The following is a 19,031-nucleotide window of genomic DNA, read 5'->3' as shown; positions in this document are numbered from 1 at the left end:
AACTTGTAAGAATCTACCAACATATCGAAACCACAGATGATTTGCGTACACGAATGGCGAATCACAGGGCGGCCATTAGAACAGCAATAAAAAATGGAGACTCGGAACAGCCAGTGGCCAGGCATTTTGCCAAACATGGACATACGGTCAAGGACCTGAGATATGTGATCATTGACCACGTCCCCCCCTTGCCCAGGGGTGGTGACAGAGGCAAGTTACTGCTACGAAAGGAGTCCAGATGGATTCACACACTGGACACTTTAACTCCAAAAGGATTGAATACCAATTTCGATTTACACTGTTTCCTGTAAAGTGATAATGATGTCTAATAACAATATGTGAATTAACATCTGGATAAGGAAGGGAGTCTATTGATACTAGATTCTGATAGGTCCACACATCTGGTAACATGACTACTCCAATACTGTTATATATTCTGTAAATAGAATTAGCTTCATGTTTTCAATCTGAATTATATTTGTTCCAATTGTGATAATGTTGAGTTTATTTAAAAGTCTCTCTATACAGATTAAATACTGGCCAGTATATTGCTGTCAATACCCAGCCCCCCACCTCCTCCTCTGATAACTGGCTAAAATGCCAATGTTTAACGATAATGTTATGTTATACATACATTGGTTATGTTGATATCTAATGTGGAAATTACTGATGAGGAGATGTTAAGAATAGAAATGGGGTGTCTCTGTATTATGTAGAGGTCATCCTTACAGCGCTGTTCCATTATATTTGTCTAAGCATTACCGTTGCTAAGTTACGGTAATTTTTATTTCGCTTTTTGTTTCAGTTGGCCTGCTGGGGGTTCCGTAGTGCTGCCTCGCGCATGCGCAGTTGCGCGGAGTGAACGCTGCAGGAAGCCCGCCGTAGGCAGAGCTGGATGGTTTGCACTTGGGGTAAGAGGGGTTTTATGTATGTATATAAAGGACTTGCATTATGTTATTTGTTATGTTTGACAAAGGGGGAAACCCCGAAACGTTACAGATTGAATAAAGTCCACATCAGTGGTGAAATATAAGACCTATGAGTGCGGTCTCTGCTTCTGTTTATATTATTTCTATGCACTGCACCTAGGCATTATATGTATAACGAGAGTGCTTGGTGACCACAATTTGCTTATTATTATTATACACCAATAGCACCCGTTCCTAACAGGATTTCCACCCAAGTTCAAACAATCCAGCTGGAACAGTGGGGAAGTAACGATGACAACTACGACAGCAACAAGCCTTGACATTGAGAATGAGGAGGATTATGCACATACCTTTCAATTTAGTGCAGAGGATGCAACTCGGATTCGTTTTGACAGCAGAGTAATAAAAACACAACGGGAAATTCCTTTACATTTATACAATCAGATTTTGAAATTGAAAAAAAGAAGGATTGACTTTAAGCTACACGGCTGCTACTTATCCACCTATCACGAGAAGATGCACATACCAAAAGGCTTTAGGATCAAAAATATGCCCACCATTGGCAGGAATAATCCTGTGTTTTGTAAGAAGTGGTGTGGCATATTAAACAAATGCTCTCTAGATCTCATGTTATTGGTAATTGAGGAGACTGGAGCAACATTGAAGAGTCTGGAAATTGAAATCACACAATTTGAAACTGATCATCTCTGTAAATTGGAACAAGACCAACAAGAGGATTGGCTCACCAAACTGCACAAACAGCTTAAAGATTATGAAGGTGAGCTAATAGCATTTAAAGAAAAGAAATGGGAAGCTGTGACCACGGATTACCGGGAGAAAAGAGTATATCAATGGACATTAAGCCCTGAAGAAAGGCACTTCAGGATGTCACGAAGGAGACCCAGGGTATATAAACCCAGAAACCTGACGACTATTGACAGTTCAGATAATGCCACTGATAATGAGGCACCATCAACATCTACAGAATGGCAAAGGGAGGAGGTGGCACCCATGATCACACGATCAAAAAACGAGGAGCGCCCAGGCCCAACACGAGGAGGGGGGGGGCACAAGAACCGGTGGCAGAGGCAGACCGCCAAGACAGGGTCGAAGATATTAGCTGACAATATCATCAATCTAAGTAGCTATGAGCTGAATCAAGAGGAGAAAGATGTGCTTAATAAAGGCTTAAGTTTCATACCTACCACATATGCTAATGAGTTCGATATGTTGGTAGATTCTTACAAGTTTCAAAGGACACTAAGATTAAAAGAATTTTTCAAGGAAACCCCGAAAGAAACAGATGTAGTCTCTTTTGAACTAAAGAAGAAAAGCACTTTTGATCCTCGAAGTCTACAACCAAGTATTCTGACATATTCCAGATTAACCAGTGATGAGATGAGGGAGACTGTCAGAAAGAACAAAAGTAACATCAGAAATAATTTGTCCAAAAGGGAGACACAAGCTCTTAAGAAGCTACAAGAGAATGCCTCTATTGTGATCCGTGAAGCAGACAAGGGTGGAGCACTGGTCATCCAAGATTATGTTTGCTATAAAAGAGAGATCATGTCACAGTTGGAGGACAGTAAGGTATATGAAAAGTTACCAAATAATCCTACCCAAAAATTTAAGAGCAAGATTAATGAGTATTTGAATCAACTAAAGAAAGAAAATCAGATCTCGCCAAGTCTATTATCATATCTACAAGTTGAACATCCTATTGTTCCCGTCTTGTATACCTTACCAAAGGTACATAAACACCCGAGCAAACCACCTGGCAGGCCCATAGTGTCTGCCAGGGGATCCATACTACAGCCCATTGCCACCTATTTGGACAGAATGCTACAACCTTTTGTACAGATGATCCCATCGTATCTAAAAGATTCGATTGAATTGATAAAAATCTTACAGAAGCTAAGTGACATCAGAGACACTGATATACTGGTCACCCTGGATGTGACCAGTTTGTACACGGTGATTCCGCATAATGAGGGTATACATGCGGTTAGAAAAGAATTATTTAGACATCCTTACGTGGGACCACCCACAGACACTGTGATACAACTACTTGAATATTGTTTACGAATGAATTACTTTAAATTTGAGACACAGTATTATTTACAAACAGCAGGAACTGCTATGGGCTCAAATGTGGCCCCAACATACGCCAACATTTTTCTAGGAGCCTTTGAAAGAGAACACCCAGTAACATTTGAGGACAGTCATATCATCATATTCAAGAGGTACATTGATGATCTGTTTTTAATATGGCGTGGTACCCAACAAGATCTGAATGACTGGTTTGACAATCTCAATCAATTGTCGGTGAATTTGAAGTTCAAAATAACATATCATTGTGAGGTGATTGACTTTTTGGATTTAAGAGTAAAAAAATCAACTGGCACATTATGTACTGAACTCTTTACCAAACCAACAGATCGCAATTCAATGCTGCTTTACACAAGTTGTCATCCCACAGGAATAAAAAAAGCTTTACCTATATCACAGTTCCAGAGGGTGGTAAGAAATAACTCCACCAGAGAATGGAAGGAAGAACAACTCACCAACATGTATCAGAAATTTAAAGAAAGGAGTTATGTGGATGAGGTGCTACAAGAAGCCTATGCCCAAGCGGTGAATATGACACAAGATCAAGCTTTAACCAGCAGTGAACGAAATAAGGACCAACCAACCATGGACAGATTAACATTTGTCACTGAATACAGTCCGGACAAGAGAGATTTCAGAGGTGTGTTAGATGAACATTGGAAAATCATATCAAGTGATAAAACGTTACCTCTGCAAGAAACTAGACCCCCAATGATCAGCTACCGGAGGGGCAAATCTCTAAGGGATATTTTAATGCGTCCAGATATGACTCAGGCCTATACGAGCTCTACATGGCTAAGACAGGGCAAGAAAATTGGATGTTTTAAATGCTTGGGCTGCACAACATGCAGTGCACTAATACAGTGCAGTGAATTCACACATCCATGGACTAACAAGAGATTCAAAATTAAACACCGTGTGACCTGTACAACAGTCTTCATCGTATATCTGTTACATTGTATTTGTGGCAGATTTTACGTTGGAAAAACCACAGATGATTTGCGTACACGAATGGCGAATCACAGGGCGGCCATTAGAACAGCAATAAAAAATGGAGACTCGGAACAGCCAGTGGCCAGGCATTTTGCCAAACATGGACATACGGTCAAGGACCTGAGATATGTGATCATTGACCACGTCCCCCCCTTGCCCAGGGGTGGTGACAGAGGCAAGTTACTGCTACGAAAGGAGTCCAGATGGATTCACACACTGGACACTTTAACTCCAAAAGGATTGAATACCAATTTCGATTTACACTGTTTCCTGTAAAGTGATAATGATGTCTAATAACAATATGTGAATTAACATCTGGATAAGGAAGGGAGTCTATTGATACTAGATTCTGATAGGTCCACACATCTGGTAACATGACTACTCCAATACTGTTATATATTCTGTAAATAGAATTAGCTTCATGTTTTCAATCTGAATTATATTTGTTCCAATTGTGATAATGTTGAGTTTATTTAAAAGTCTCTCTATACAGATTAAATACTGGCCAGTATATTGCTGTCAATACCCAGCCCCCCACCTCCTCCTCTGATAACTGGCTAAAATGCCAATGTTTAACGATAATGTTATGTTATACATACATTGGTTATGTTGATATCTAATGTGGAAATTACTGATGAGGAGATGTTAAGAATAGAAATGGGGTGTCTCTGTATTATGTAGAGGTCATCCTTACAGCGCTGTTCCATTATATTTGTCTAAGCATTACCGTTGCTAAGTTACGGTAATTTTTATTTCGCTTTTTGTTTCAGTTGGCCTGCTGGGGGTTCCGTAGTGCTGCCTCGCGCATGCGCAGTTGCGCGGAGTGAACGCTGCAGGAAGCCCGCCGTAGGCAGAGCTGGATGGTTTGCACCTGGGGTAAGAGGGGTTTTATGTATGTATATAAAGGACTTGCATTATGTTATTTGTTATGTTTGACAAAGGGGGAAACCCCGAAACGTTACAGATTGAATAAAGTCCACATCAGTGGTGAAATATAAGACCTATGAGTGCGGTCTCTGCTTCTGTTTATATATATAAATATATATATATATATATATATTTATATATATATATATATATATATATTTATAATAATTATTATTTTTTGGAGTTGAATCTATTTTTCAATTATATTATTTATATCTATCTAAACTTTACTATTTATATATAAAGATAAATCTCTTGAACTCTTTTATCTTTCTCTATCTCTTATCATTCTTTCTATTTCATATTTCTAGATTTATCATTTATTTGATATCATTTTGTTTATTTATATCTATCTTTGTATCTCTCTATATTTTTCTTTTCATATCTCAACATTTACAAGTCTATATCTATCTATATCTATCTCTATCTATCTTTGTATTTCTCTCTCTCCCTCTCTCTTTCTCTCTCTCTATCTCTCTCTTTTGCTAGCTCTATCTCTCACTTTCTCTCCTATTTCTTATTATTTATATTTCTAATTGTAAATATTTTTATCTATTTATTTCTCTCTCTCTCCCCCTCGCACTATATTTCTCTCTATCTCTCTCTTCCAATATTGCTTTCTATTTCTGTCACTGTTATTATAAATATTATTTTGAACAAAGTAATTTTATTACTTTCTATATGTGTCTCTCTTTCTCTTTTTTCTATTAATTGAACTCTCTTAATCTGTCCTATTTCTTTGTATTTCTTTATTAATTTAGTTTACTCTTTAAAAACTATATTCTCTATCTATAACTTTGTATCTTTTTTTTCTGGGACTTAATTTTTCATTGTGTTTTTAACTCTAGATGTATAGTTTTCTATATCTATTTCTGTTTATCTCTATCAATTTGTAATTCAAATCTCTATAGCTCTTTCTATTTCTCTTTGATTAAATTAACAACCATTAAGTATATCACTATTTATCCCTTTATCTTTAGATCTATATTTTTCTATATTCTTTTTCTTTATATTTTTAGATCTATCTTTTTATCTCTCATTATAGTTCTATATATTGATTATTATTTATATATAGTATATCTGTCTATATCTATAAAGTTCTATCACTTTATTTATATCTATCTTTAAAATTATCATAATGCGTCAGAACAAACGCATAACATTATTTAACTAAACCGTTTTAAACGTAGAAATTGAATCAAAATACAATATCTATTAGAAATAGTGTATGTAGTCAACACTTACAAACTCTAATGAGACTTCTAATCCTAGTATGGTACTCCTTTTCACGTCTACGTAGATCCGAATAGCGTTGAAGGCACTGTCTTCTTGTTCTTTTTATTCCCGATACCCGATACATCCTGCGTATTATCTCATAAACAAGATAATCGCGTTGATCTTGTTTGACAGATCTAACACCTCCTATTCTTTTTGGAAAATATTTCTCCATCCCATAAACTAAAATAATTAGCTCTCCAGCAGTGAACGGAGAACGTTGCGACATCTTGCTAACGAGTTTCTAATCTTGAAGGAAATGACGTAATATGTCAATCATTTGAGTAAATTCAGGAAAACTTTTTTTATTTATAAATCAATGTTTGAGTTTATATTATTTTATGATTAATGTGTTAAGAGACAGATAGTTTGTTAAAACTTATTCGGTTCACATAATTTGCATCCTCATTAGATTAGAATGTTATTCAATACATGTATATTAAATTCTGTTTCAATTGTTATTCTTGCATCTTATTATTAGCGAAAGTTTCATATATGTTTAAATAAGTTTATTAGTTATTTAAATTGCATTGTTATATTATATATTGATGGTTATCTAGTTATTAGAAAATTTTAATAAAATGTTTTTATATGTTGCCTTCTTGTTTTGATAAAATTTTAATATATTATGATGTTCATATAGTTATGAAAAGGTTACTATTGAATGCAATAAAATGTAATTCGACTGTTTCAATTTTTAAAACATCTCTCCTGTCAAGGTTTGTTTTCTTGCAGTGTGTAGCATCAACACTATAGCTAGGGGGTTGATATGTTTTATGCATTTTATACTTGACTAGCTTACATTTTATTCCAATTGCATTGCCATACGTCTAGGCAAGGTTTGTTCTTAATTTATAGGTTCCAAAAGCTGTATCTGGCTTGCAAATATATACAAAGCTAGTGCTTGTTTTCAACAATAATAAAAAGTTTAGAATCACAGAACCTGTTTTCTTAATTGCACACTGTTCAAGGATACAACTTATTTTCAACAACTATATTGTAAGTCGTTAGTAAAAAAAAAAAATTAAAAAAAAATTTGATTTTATTTTAATTTTTTTAAACAAATAACAAATAGAAGAAAAGACAACATATGCAAATAATTTTTTTTTCAACTGTATCAATCAGAACATATTTATTTTTGAATTACACATCACTCTCATCATCTAAATTGTAAATAATTTTGTGGAGAACGTTTCTCATTTTTGAATTATAGATTTTCATGCTTGAACTTAGAAACATTTTCTAGTTAACCTGTGAATATAAGAAGAGATTGTTTATAAATAATTATTACTAAAAATTATAGAATCAATACATAAATCATACATAATTTTTATTTTATTCACCTACGAAATGAGTTTGTATCAACTGGTTACGTGCATGTGTACCCCCTTCAACTACATCTTGAGGAACAGATTCAACACCATCTTCATCTGGTGTTATTATTTCCAGTTCCTCTATGTTTGATTGTCGCAAAGCGATGTTATGCAACATGCAACAGACCAACACCATAACAGCCACTTTCTCAGGAACGTATTGAAGAGTGCCTCCGGATTCATCTAGACAACGAAAACGGCTTTTGAGCATTCCAAAGGTCCTCTCAATCACACATCGAGTTGTTTTGTGTGCATCATTGTACCGCATTTCAGATCTTGTGCGTGGAATATTTACAGGAGTAAGTAGCCAGTTCCTACAGGAATATCCTGCATCTCCTTTTGAAAAATAAAAAGAGTTATACAAATTTAAATGTGTTCAGATACACTTTTTACTTGCAACCATTTTTATGTTTTAAATTGTACATATATATTGGTATTAATAAAAATTTAATTATATCGCTATATATATATATATATATATATATAAATATATAAATATATATATATATATATATATATAGAGAGAGAGAGAGAGAGAGAGAGAGAGATAGATAGATAGATAGGTATTTTAAAAAAGGTATGGAACTAAAAATCCATTGACCTTGGTGCTGCAGCAAACAGAATAAATAAATAAAAACAGGGTATATACTGTATTTTAAAATCTATTGATATTATACACTGCACAAAAAATTACAATATTGTGAGTTAATATTAACGCACATTAGAAGGTTTCGTTTTTAATTTTCATAATCATACCTAGTAGCCATCCTTCAGGCATTTGTCCTTCCTCAAATTTATTATATAGGGCAGACTGTTTGAGAATATATGAATCATGACATGATCCTGGAAATCCTGAACGGACACTCATGATTTTCAAACCAGCATCACAAACCATCTGGATGTTCAAAGAATGATAAAACTTGCGGTTGCGATACATTTCTTCTTTTAGATGTGGTGGCCTTACTCTGACATGAGTACAATCAATTGCACCCAACACATTTGGGATTCCAGCAAGTCTAAAAAAATTAAGCTTTACAGAATGCCATTCTTCAGCAGTATTTGGTAAAAAAAACATACCGTTTGAAAACTGACAAAAGAGCATCAATCACTGTAGTTAGGTGGCGTGAAAAAGAAGGCTGGCTCATGCCAACAACTACACTAGTAACTGATTGAAAGGAACCAGTTGCTAGAAAATGTAAAACAGCCAACAGCTTCAACATTCCGGGCAGAGCATGTGTCCGAAAAGTAATGGGTTCAAGTTGACCAGATATTTGATTGTATAGCCTTTCAATTGATTCTCTACTCAATCTAAAACGCCTGATGATGTCAATGTCAGAAAGTGCATCAAGTCCTGATCTGGGACGAAAAAACCTTGGAATCCTTCTGCGCCTTCTTTGAAGCCTATCTATCTGTTGAACAGCTTGACCATCTATTCTTCGTTCCATTCGACGCATATAAATAGTATGAAACATTGCAATAACAATTTCCATAACTGATTAATATATGCGTTATAAATGCTGCTTGAAGATATATTTCGCGACCACAGAATATGCGTATAGAAAAGCGCATACGTGAGGAAATACGATGCCCGGATAGAATTGTTGACAGGATGATAAATTGAATAATAGCGTAGATTACATCGAATACTGTAGAAAAATAATCGTATAGATGTTCGAACGTATCTCGGCGTTAGAGCTGCGGACATATTGACGGATTTAGAAATATATCGTTTCTAAGCACCAATTACTGTTTCATAAATTAGATTAATAATTCGGAAGTGAATTTAGATGCGGATAATATTGAGAATACAGTGTTGAATGCTTGATAAATTTCCCCCATTGGCTCACCCTCCACCACACTATATTCTCATCTCTAATAATAAACAACTAATATGTCAGCCAAAAAATCTACTAAAGGAGAAAAGATAAATAAATCCTCCACTGTGAGCACCTTCTTCAAACCTTCACGCCACAGTAAACTGACAGAAACAGTGACAGAGGAGATGGAGGGAAACTCAGACACTGAATTAGATTCTACTCCACACAGTGAGACCCACCCATTAACAAAAGCAGACCTCAAAGACCTAGTCTCAAAACAAGACATCGCAGCAAATTTCGAAAAATTGTGGGAAAAGATAGACACAATGCACTCAGCAGTCACATCCAGCCTAACAGATATCAGAGCGGACATAGCAGACATGGGAGGTAGACTAGAAGCCTTAGAAGAACACAGAGACACAGTAACAGAAGAAATGGAAACTACCTCTCACACCCTACAGTCACAAAACCAGACCATAAACGAATTGCAAGACAAGGTCGATGACCTAGAAAATAGATCACGCAGAAGTAACATCAGGCTGAAGGGGGTCCCAGAATCAATCACTAATCCTGATCTAAACACATACCTGAAACACTTATTCAAAAATATCACGGGAGAATCAGAAGAAACTGAGTTTGCGATTGAAAGAGTCCATAGAGCGTTAAGAGCAAAACCCAGGGAGGAGGCGCCTCCTAGAGACATTATAGTAAAATTCTCATTTTTTCAAGATAAGGAGAAAATCCTTCAAGCTTCCAGAAGCAAACCTACCTATAAATTTCAGGGAAGTGTTATACAGTTCTTCCAAGATCTCAGCATTAGAACCCTCCAAAGAAGAAGCTCTCTGCGCCCCTTAACAACTCTTCTACGCAAAAACCAAATTAAATATAGATGGGGCTTCCCCTTCGCCCTGCACATTCTCAGGGACAACAAAACCTTTACAGTCCACGATGTAGAAGATATTCCCCCTACCTGCAAATTACTAGGACTGGAAGTCCCGAACATACCAATGGAAGACATTCCTCAACCACTGCCGAACACCTCTAACCACATAAAATGGACACAAGTAAACCGCAAAAGAACCAAAAAATGATATATTATCAAGGTTGCCTGACCCATTTCTTTGTTTTTTCACCGGGGGGATGCAGAACATTCACAAAAATGCCGCTTGGACCCTCCAAGCAGAGCCCCAATACCCCCGAGTACTTTCTGACCAAAGTCCCTGACAAGGGAACTTTGGCTACTATATCCTTTTGTATGAACTACCTTAAAGCCCTCCTTTGTACAAAACGAAGGAGGAGAAAAGTATTATGATATGTTGTTTCTCAGTTAGAAAATATGATTAGTTATGTTAGTCGAAATTTCTAAAAGCTGACACATTAGCTAACTTTTTATTAACTCATCTCAAGGTCCAGCTCTTCTCCCCTATCCCTACTTGTTAGTAGTAATAATGTATGCATACCCACAAGTTAGGTTTAACAGTTGTTATGTTACACTTTGTTCTTCATGTTTATGCTTCATTTCTATCTCTCTTCTAACGTTCTTTAATTCTTCCCCTAAAGATGCCAGGAAGGTCACCCCCTCCGGGTCAGCACAACTTTCTATCGCTTCCAGGTCTGAACCTACCACCTCCTTTGGGTCGTATGTATTAAACACTTGGTTACCTGCACCATATCAGAAAACACTTTACATTTTACGAACTAGATGATACCAAAAATTCACCTCATATCTCACAACGTGAGAGGCTTAAATACTAATGTTAAGAGACGTACAGCTATGTCCCAGTACAGTCTTTTAGGAGCCAACATCTTATTCCTTCAAGAAACCCACTTTACTAATGACATAATCCCGAAATTTTGGACCAGAAAATTCACACAACACTTCCACGCAACGACTAACTCTAAGAAAAGAGGGGTCTCCATCCTTATCCACGCTGATTTACCATTTAAACATGAATCCACTATTGCAGATAGAGAAGGAAGGTATCTTATAGTCAGGGGTCACTTTGGAGAATCCCACGTTATTTTATGCAATGTTTACGCCCCCAACGACAATCAGCATTCGTTTTTTACCCAAATCTCCAGTTTACTCACCAACTGGTCCCACTATAAAATTATATTGGCAGGTGATTTCAATATCACGATGACCAAATTTAAAGAATCCAAAACCAAACTCACAGCTAAAAAAATCAGACACAACAGAATCGTAAGCTCCATTCAAGAACACCTAACACCACATGCTCTATTTGACTCTTGGTTCACATTATATGGAAACACAACAGACACTACTTTTTATTCGGCAGCCCATAAACAATACACGAGACTGGATTACATCTACATTAGCCAAGTCTTACAACCACTTCTACAAACTTCAAAAATCCAGCCATGTGTGTGGTCAGACCATTCTGTTTTGTCCTTATATCTAGAGGGATTTGTAGATACACAAAGAGCGAGATCCTGGACTTATGATCCGACACATTTAAAAAAACCCACACACAGAGATAAATACATTAAATCACAGACTGATTTTTGGGAACTTAATAAGGGAACTACACTGAACCCTCTATCTCCTTGGGCAGCACATAAAACCTACATGCGAGGATTATTCATCCAGGACAAATCCACTAACAACAAACAATACAGAGCTCAAATATCACAACTACACACAGAAATTTCCGACTTAGAGAAACTCCATAAGACTACAAAAAGAAAAGACATTTTAACCACCCTAACAGTTAAAAGAGACGCTTTAGCCAACATGTTAAACACTCAGTCTATCAGAGCTATACAGAAACTAAATACACAATACTATATCTACAAAGACAAACCAGACAAATTTTTGGCGAATAAACTCAGAGACCGATGCAAAGCATCTATTATCCCTTCCATATTAGCGGCAAATGGCACTTCAGTTTCAAATCCTCAACTTATCGCGGATACATTTGCGGACTTCTATGGGAAGTTATACGACGGTAATAAGGTCACTTACACAAGCACCACAGAATCCCAAACAAAGCAATTTCTAAAAGAAGCCAATTTACACACAATTACAACAGAAGACCTAGACAAACTAAACACACCAATTTCCAGGGCAGAAGTCCTGAGGGTCATTAAGGACCTTAAGACAGGAAAAGCAGCAGGACCTGATGGATTTGTGGGGGAATACTATAAATCATTCAAAGAAATACTAGTCCCACATCTCACAGATTTTTGCAATTTCATACTAGAGGGGCACACTATCCCAAAAGATATGTTACAAGCCAAAATAGTAGTGATTCCCAAACCCGGCAAAAACCACAACTTATGCGCGAATTATCGCCCCATTTCGCTTATTAATCAAGACATGAAAATTTTCACGAAAATTTTAGCTAATAGACTAAAACATATTCTGCCAAAACTAGTTCACCCAGATCAAGTGGGCTTTGTATCAGATAGGGAAGCTCCAGACAATGTACGACGGCTCTTAAATATCATAGATTATGTGGGAGACTCCGGGATGCCTTCTCTGCTCCTCTCGCTGGATGCAGAGAAGGCATTCGATAGAGTAGATTGGAGATACATGTCGGCGGTACTACATCAGATGGGATTCAGGGGGGCCTTTATTACGGCTATAAATGCTATCTATTCAAACCCAACAGCCCAAGTGTCAATCTCAGGTTACAAGTCTAAGATCTTCCCCATATTAAACGGCACGAGACAGGGATGCCCACTTTCCCCTCTTCTTTTCGCGCTCTGCATAGAGCCTCTGGCGGCAAAAATCAGATTAGATCCAGATATTTCAGGAGTTAAAATTAAAAACCAAGAATACAAATCAACACTTTTTGCAGATGACATTCTTCTGACATTGTCCAAGCCCCTCACCTCACTAACCAATTTATACACTCTCCTAGACCAGTTCTCTCAAATTTCAGGATACAAAATTAACTTGGATAAATGCGAAGCAATGTCCCTAGGATTACCACAACATACCAAAAAAAACATTGAAATTAACTTCCAAATCAGATGGGTTGCCCATTCGCTCAAATATTTGGGAATACACCTAACATCTCGTATTGACCAGCTATACAAACATAATTATGAACCCCTTTACAAAGAGATAAAGAAAAAACTACATAAATGGAAAACATATAACTTCTCGTGGTTAGGCAGACTAGCGTCTGTCAAAATGACCATCCTACCCCAGATACTATACCTCTTTAGGACTCTCCCCATCCAAGTTCCACTCAAAGACCTAAAGACACTACAAAAAGACATAATAGCATATATTAGGGGGAACAAAACGGCGCGGATAATATCCACACTCATTATGAGACATAGACAATTGGGTGGAGTGGGTGCGCCCAACATTATAGATTATTACAGAGCAGCGAGGTTAGCCCAGACAACACTAATGGGACACACATCTAGGGAGATTATTTGGATTGACCTAGAGGCTAAGCTAAGAGACTCTTCACACTCAGACGATATTTTGTGGAATGATTACCCCTCAAAAGAACTCTCAAACAAACCAGGTTCACAGGTAACATTACATACTTCTCAGATATGGTCCTTTATGACTAAACGACAAAATTTATTATCCAAACAAACATTAGTACGTCCACTTAGATCTCTAACTCCTATAGACCTACATGCTACAATCGATAAATGGTCCAACAAAGGACTTTACAGAGTGGCGGACTGGATGGATGGTAGAAAACCTAAAACATTTAACCAGATTCAAACACAACTTGATACAATAAAACTACAATGGTTCCAGTACCTACAAGTTAACTCAGCGATCTGTAGATACATTAGAGACTTTCAGCCAAACATTACTACTCCGTTAGAAAGCCTACTCAAATCCTCCCACAGACCTAAGGGGGCCATTTCCAAATTATACATGCAAATACAAACACTTGGAAACCCACACAAGTCTAAACTACTCATTAATTGGGAATCAGATCTAAACATTTACAAAGATAGGGGGTGGTGGGATGACGTGTTCCACTCAGCCTGTAAAGGACTACTGAGTACCGATTTGAGAGAAAACACGATCAAGACCATGTTCAGATGGTATCTGACCCCAATTAAAACGGCCCATATATCCGCTAGTCATAGCAAATATTGCTATAGGGGATGTGGAGAAATAGGCTCCTATCACCATATGTGGTGGGAATGTAGGGAAATACAGGAAATCTGGACTAAAACCTCTGACCTACTCAGTACAATCCTGGAGGACACTATCTGCCTGGCTCCAACCCATGCATTGTTACACATACCTATTCCCAAACTAAATAAACAGATAAATACATTCATCAAAATCATTTGCACAGTCACCAGAGTAAGTATTGCAAAATACTGGAAGGTCTCGGCCCCCCCTTGGGAAGAGGTTTTAAATAGAATTTCTCTTACATATCGAATGTATGAGTCTGCATCACAAGTACTGGACACACAAGCACAATTTGAGAAGATCTGGTTTTACTGGACACTAAATAACAGACCTACAACTTAAACACGGCTCTCCCCTTGCTGATTGGGAGATGGTGTGGATAACTGCTGACCCGCGGGGGGGGGACAAACAAGGAGATAACTCTTGGCAACTAAAACAAATCTTTTTCTCTTTTTCTTTTCCTTTCTTTCTCTTTTTTCTTTTTCTTACTTTTTATTTAGGGCTCACTGTGGCCTTAATATCCCTAACCCAAGGTTGATACAAGGTGATTCAGAGAAAACTTTCAAAATATATCTTGGGGTCTTCGTGTTTTTACCCTGTTACAGTTAGACATGTTAGTAAATCCATATGTTATAAGTTTTTTAAAGGAAAAAAAAAAAAAAAAAAAAACTATTTTGAGAATGCAAACTGTAATTCCACCTGATCAACTACAAGATTGTTAGCTTCATTTCAGCTATCTGTATAATGACCATACCACTAGACTGCTCGTGACATGGGTGGTAAATTGATGTGATGTTATATGATGTTATATTCTCAATAAAAATATTTAAACATAAATGATTTAATAAAATGTATCTTGTCTTGAGGTGAAGAGTATACTTAGTAATGCAAATACAAATGAACTTTAATTTATTAAAGCTATCATTGTGTAGAATTTAACATGTCTGATTTTTTTGGTTTCCTTCATTAGATTAAATGAGTATTCTAGTCTTTGCAATTACTGTGTAATGGACATTTTCTCTTAATAAAAATATATTTACACCATAATTAAATGGCAAAGCTTCTGTTGTATACTATTTATTAACATGTGTTTTGATGCAATTAGCTATTAATGTATTGTACCTTCAATTTTTTTGTCACACTTGTAGCTTACACTAGGGATGGGCGAATGTGTAAAATTTTCGAATGTAGAACGAATGTTATTACCGAAATTCGAATTATAAATCCGAATGTTGATAAGAACGAATATTCTTAAAAATTCTATAATCTAATGTTATTTACAGTTTTCGAATGTCACTTTCGAATTCGAATGTTTATAATTATATAGAATGTCCACATTCGAAATTTCGAATTTAACATTCTATTTAACAAATACTATTCAGAAGTTCAATAGTTCATGTGGTAGGGCGGGAATCTAGTAAATTGATACATAATAGATACAAATATATCATTTTGAATGTTTCTATATAGAATATTGCATAATTCGAATATTACATTTAAAGAAAGCATTAGAAATACTATTACAAACATATAAATTCGAATTTTTCGAAATTCGATTTGAACGAACGAATGTGTTAAAATTTGTGCCGTTTTTCGAATGTTGCGAAACATTCGCCCATCCCTAGCTTACACCTCACACTTTTACTATCACATCTCTCTCTTCCCTAGGTAATGCAGGGAAAGGGTGCAGAGCCCGGTTGCTGTCATGTATGATCTGGGTCAACAGGAGAGAAAATATGGCTTGGCCAATAAGTGCACTTTCTATGTATTGAAATCAGAGTTCCAGTCCTAGGGATGTTTTCAATCTCTCTCCAAATCAAACTATGCAGCTAAATTTAATCTGATTATCTTCAGTTTACAGCAATGTATATTTTTTTTTATACCACGGGTATTTAACATTGGCTGATTAGAGGTGACATGAAAGAAACCTTCAAACATATGAAAGAAAGCTGAACACATTTTCCACAATACAATAAAATAATTATTCCAAAACAAGGGGTCACAATCTTAAAGGAACAGTATACACCAATTTTCATATAACTGCATGTAATAGATACTACTAAGAATAATATGCACAGATACTGATGTAAAAATCCAGTATAAAACCTTTTTAAAAACTCCCAGTTTAGCTTTGTTGAAAAGGTTAGGCTGCGACACCCACTGAAATGTGCTGGAAAGCAAAAAAGCAGACACTCTCCCCATCCCCCTCCCCTGCATTTTAAAAGAACCTTTACACAAACAGGAGCAAGCTGGAGTAGATAGACAACAGTCTACTTCTAAAACTTTGGGGCTTGGTTAGGAGTCTTAAAATCAGCACAATGTTATTTAAAAATAAGAAAAGCTATACAATGTTACAATAGAAAACCCTGTATGGGCTATATAAATGGATCATCTACAGAAACATTTATGCAAGGAAAAATCTAGTGTACAATGTCCCTTTAAAGGGACAGTAAAGTCAGAATTAAACTTAAATGGATTGTATGATGCTCGGAGGATTGGGGTTTGGAAACCTGTAGAAGAGGTAACTGGATACAAATAAATGATGAAGACCATCCGGAACAGTCAACCAAAAAGGTTTATTCAGTTTAGAACAGTGGAACACACAAGTGTGTACAAGGTAAGGTGGTGCTGATCTGACGCATTTCGCACATGCTCAATGCCCTTCATCAGAGGTAACTGGACCCTGGTTATCAATTTTACTAAAAGTATAGGTAACACTTTGCTGGACACAAGACTTTATTCCGTGGAACTGGACACAGGACTTAGATTCCATTGAACTGGACACAGGGCTTGGATTCCGTAAAGCTGAACACAAAATTTGGATTCTGTGCAGCTACACACAGGACTTGGATTCCGTGAAGCTGGATGCAGAAATTGGTATCTGCAGAGCTGAGCACATGAGACACAGGACTTGAAATCTGAAGAGCTAAGCACAGGACTGGAGAGTGTCCACACAGGGCCTAGGACAGGAGAAATTCCTACACCAGGGCTAAGGACTGAATGAATACCTATGCCAGGGCCTAGGACTGGATACATTGGATTCACTAGCTGAAAAAAGTCAGACAGGCCAAGGTCAGGTATCACACTGGCAGACAGGATCCAATATGAATAAGAAGAGCAAAGTAAAGAAAAGTCAGGGGTTCTGGATACCAGGAATCAGTCCGATAATGCAACAAACAATAGGATTAGCCAAAATAATGGTCAAAAGGCTTGCCAGGTTCAGGATCCAGAAAATCACCAATAAAGAAGATTGCAGGATACAGGTCAAAGGATGAACCACAATGTCAGGGCAGGGAGTGGTTTAAAAGGTAGCCTTAAATATTCCTAGGCTGATTAGGTAACTCCCTGCAGCTGGTAGGCAGGTGGAACCAGAAATCCAGTTTGTGCAGGCAATAGCGATCCAGTGGCTCAGAGGGGAAAGCCACAAACAGCAGAACAAGGAGAGTAAGAATCAATCCTGGTCACAAGCATGACAGATTGGATAGAGCATGGCATTTAAACAACTTTCCATTTTATTTTCATCATTAATTTTGCTTGTTTTCCTGGTATCCTCTATTAAAGAGTAATCCTATGTGAGCTCAGGAGTGTGCACATGTCTTTAGCCATCTGGCGGCAATGTTTATAGCAATGTTATAAGTAGTTGCAAACACTACTGCCTAGAATGCCCCATACATTCTGTGTCAGCAGTGTTTGCAACTATGTATAGCATTGCTATAAATATTGTTACAAACACTGCTGCCAGATGACTAAAGACACATGCACACTCCTGAACTCACCAAAGATTACTCTTTAACACAGGATACCAAGGAAACTAAGCAAAATTGATAATAAAAGTCAATTGGAAAGTTATTTAAAATTATATATTCTATCTGAATAATGAATGTTTAATTCTGACTTTACTGTCCCTTTAAATTAGAGAGTAGCAGGTCCAGGAGAAATGTGAGGAAGCAGTTTTTACTCAAAGGGGGTTTGATTAACCCCCTAATGACCCAGGACGTACGCCACACGTCCTAAAAAAAAATACAGTTAATGACCGAGGACGTGTGGCGTACGTCCTTGGTCTGGAAAGCAGCTGGAAGCGATCCTGCTCACTTCCAGCTGCTTTCCGGTTATTGCAGTGATGCCTCGATATGGAGGCATCCTGCAATAACCCCCCTTGGCCATCCGATGCAGAGAGAGACACTCTGTGGCCCTCTCTGCACCGGACATCGGTTTCCGGTATCGTTGGTGGGTGGGAGCAAGTCTGGGAGGCGGGTGGGCGGCCATCGATGTGCCGAGTGGAGAGAAGGGGGGCGGGATCGGGGGCGGAACCGTCGGGAGCGCGCACGGAAGCGCGCGCGTGCACGGGGGGCGGGCGCGTGCACGGGGCGGGAGCGGGAGGGAACCGCTACACTACGGAAAAATAAGGCTGTTAAAAGTTAAAATAAAAAGTTTGAAAATGTTACAAATAAACAGCTAAGGG

General features: G+C 37.3%; 1 protein-coding gene across 1 annotated transcript; it reads right to left on the bottom strand.

Annotated features, from left to right (window-relative positions):
- Nucleotides 1-7,475: 7,475 nt before the first annotated feature.
- LOC128664542 (putative nuclease HARBI1) lies at nt 7,476-9,096 on the bottom strand. Its single transcript, XM_053719359.1, has 4 exons — nt 8,684-9,096; nt 8,486-8,622; nt 7,581-7,942; nt 7,476-7,484 (listed from the first exon to the last, which is right to left on the bottom strand). The coding sequence occupies exons 1-4, from the start codon at nt 9,094-9,096 to the stop codon at nt 7,476-7,478; spliced, it is 921 nt and encodes a 306-aa protein (XP_053575334.1).
- Between the last annotated feature and the right edge of the window lie 9,935 nt (nt 9,097-19,031).

This window comes from Bombina bombina, chromosome 6 (assembly GCF_027579735.1).
Source record: "Bombina bombina isolate aBomBom1 chromosome 6, aBomBom1.pri, whole genome shotgun sequence".
Lineage (NCBI taxonomy): Eukaryota > Metazoa > Chordata > Amphibia > Anura > Bombinatoridae > Bombina > Bombina bombina.
Note: the sequence above shows the minus strand (reverse complement) of the source record. Positions and strands in the feature narration are given on the sequence as shown.

Excerpts from the sequence above, each read along its gene's own strand:
- LOC128664542 (XM_053719359.1), bottom strand. The coding sequence starts at position 9,096 with ATGGAAATTGTTATTGCAATGTTTCATACTATTTATATGCGTCGAATG. Across the intron at positions 8,623-8,683 it reads CTTTTGTCAGTTTTCAAACG|ACTTGCTGGAATCCCAAATG; the intron begins GTATGTTTTTTT and ends TAATTTTTTTAG. Across the intron at positions 7,943-8,485 it reads CCAGATGGTTTGTGATGCTG|GAGATGCAGGATATTCCTGT; the intron begins GTTTGAAAATCA and ends ATTTTTCAAAAG.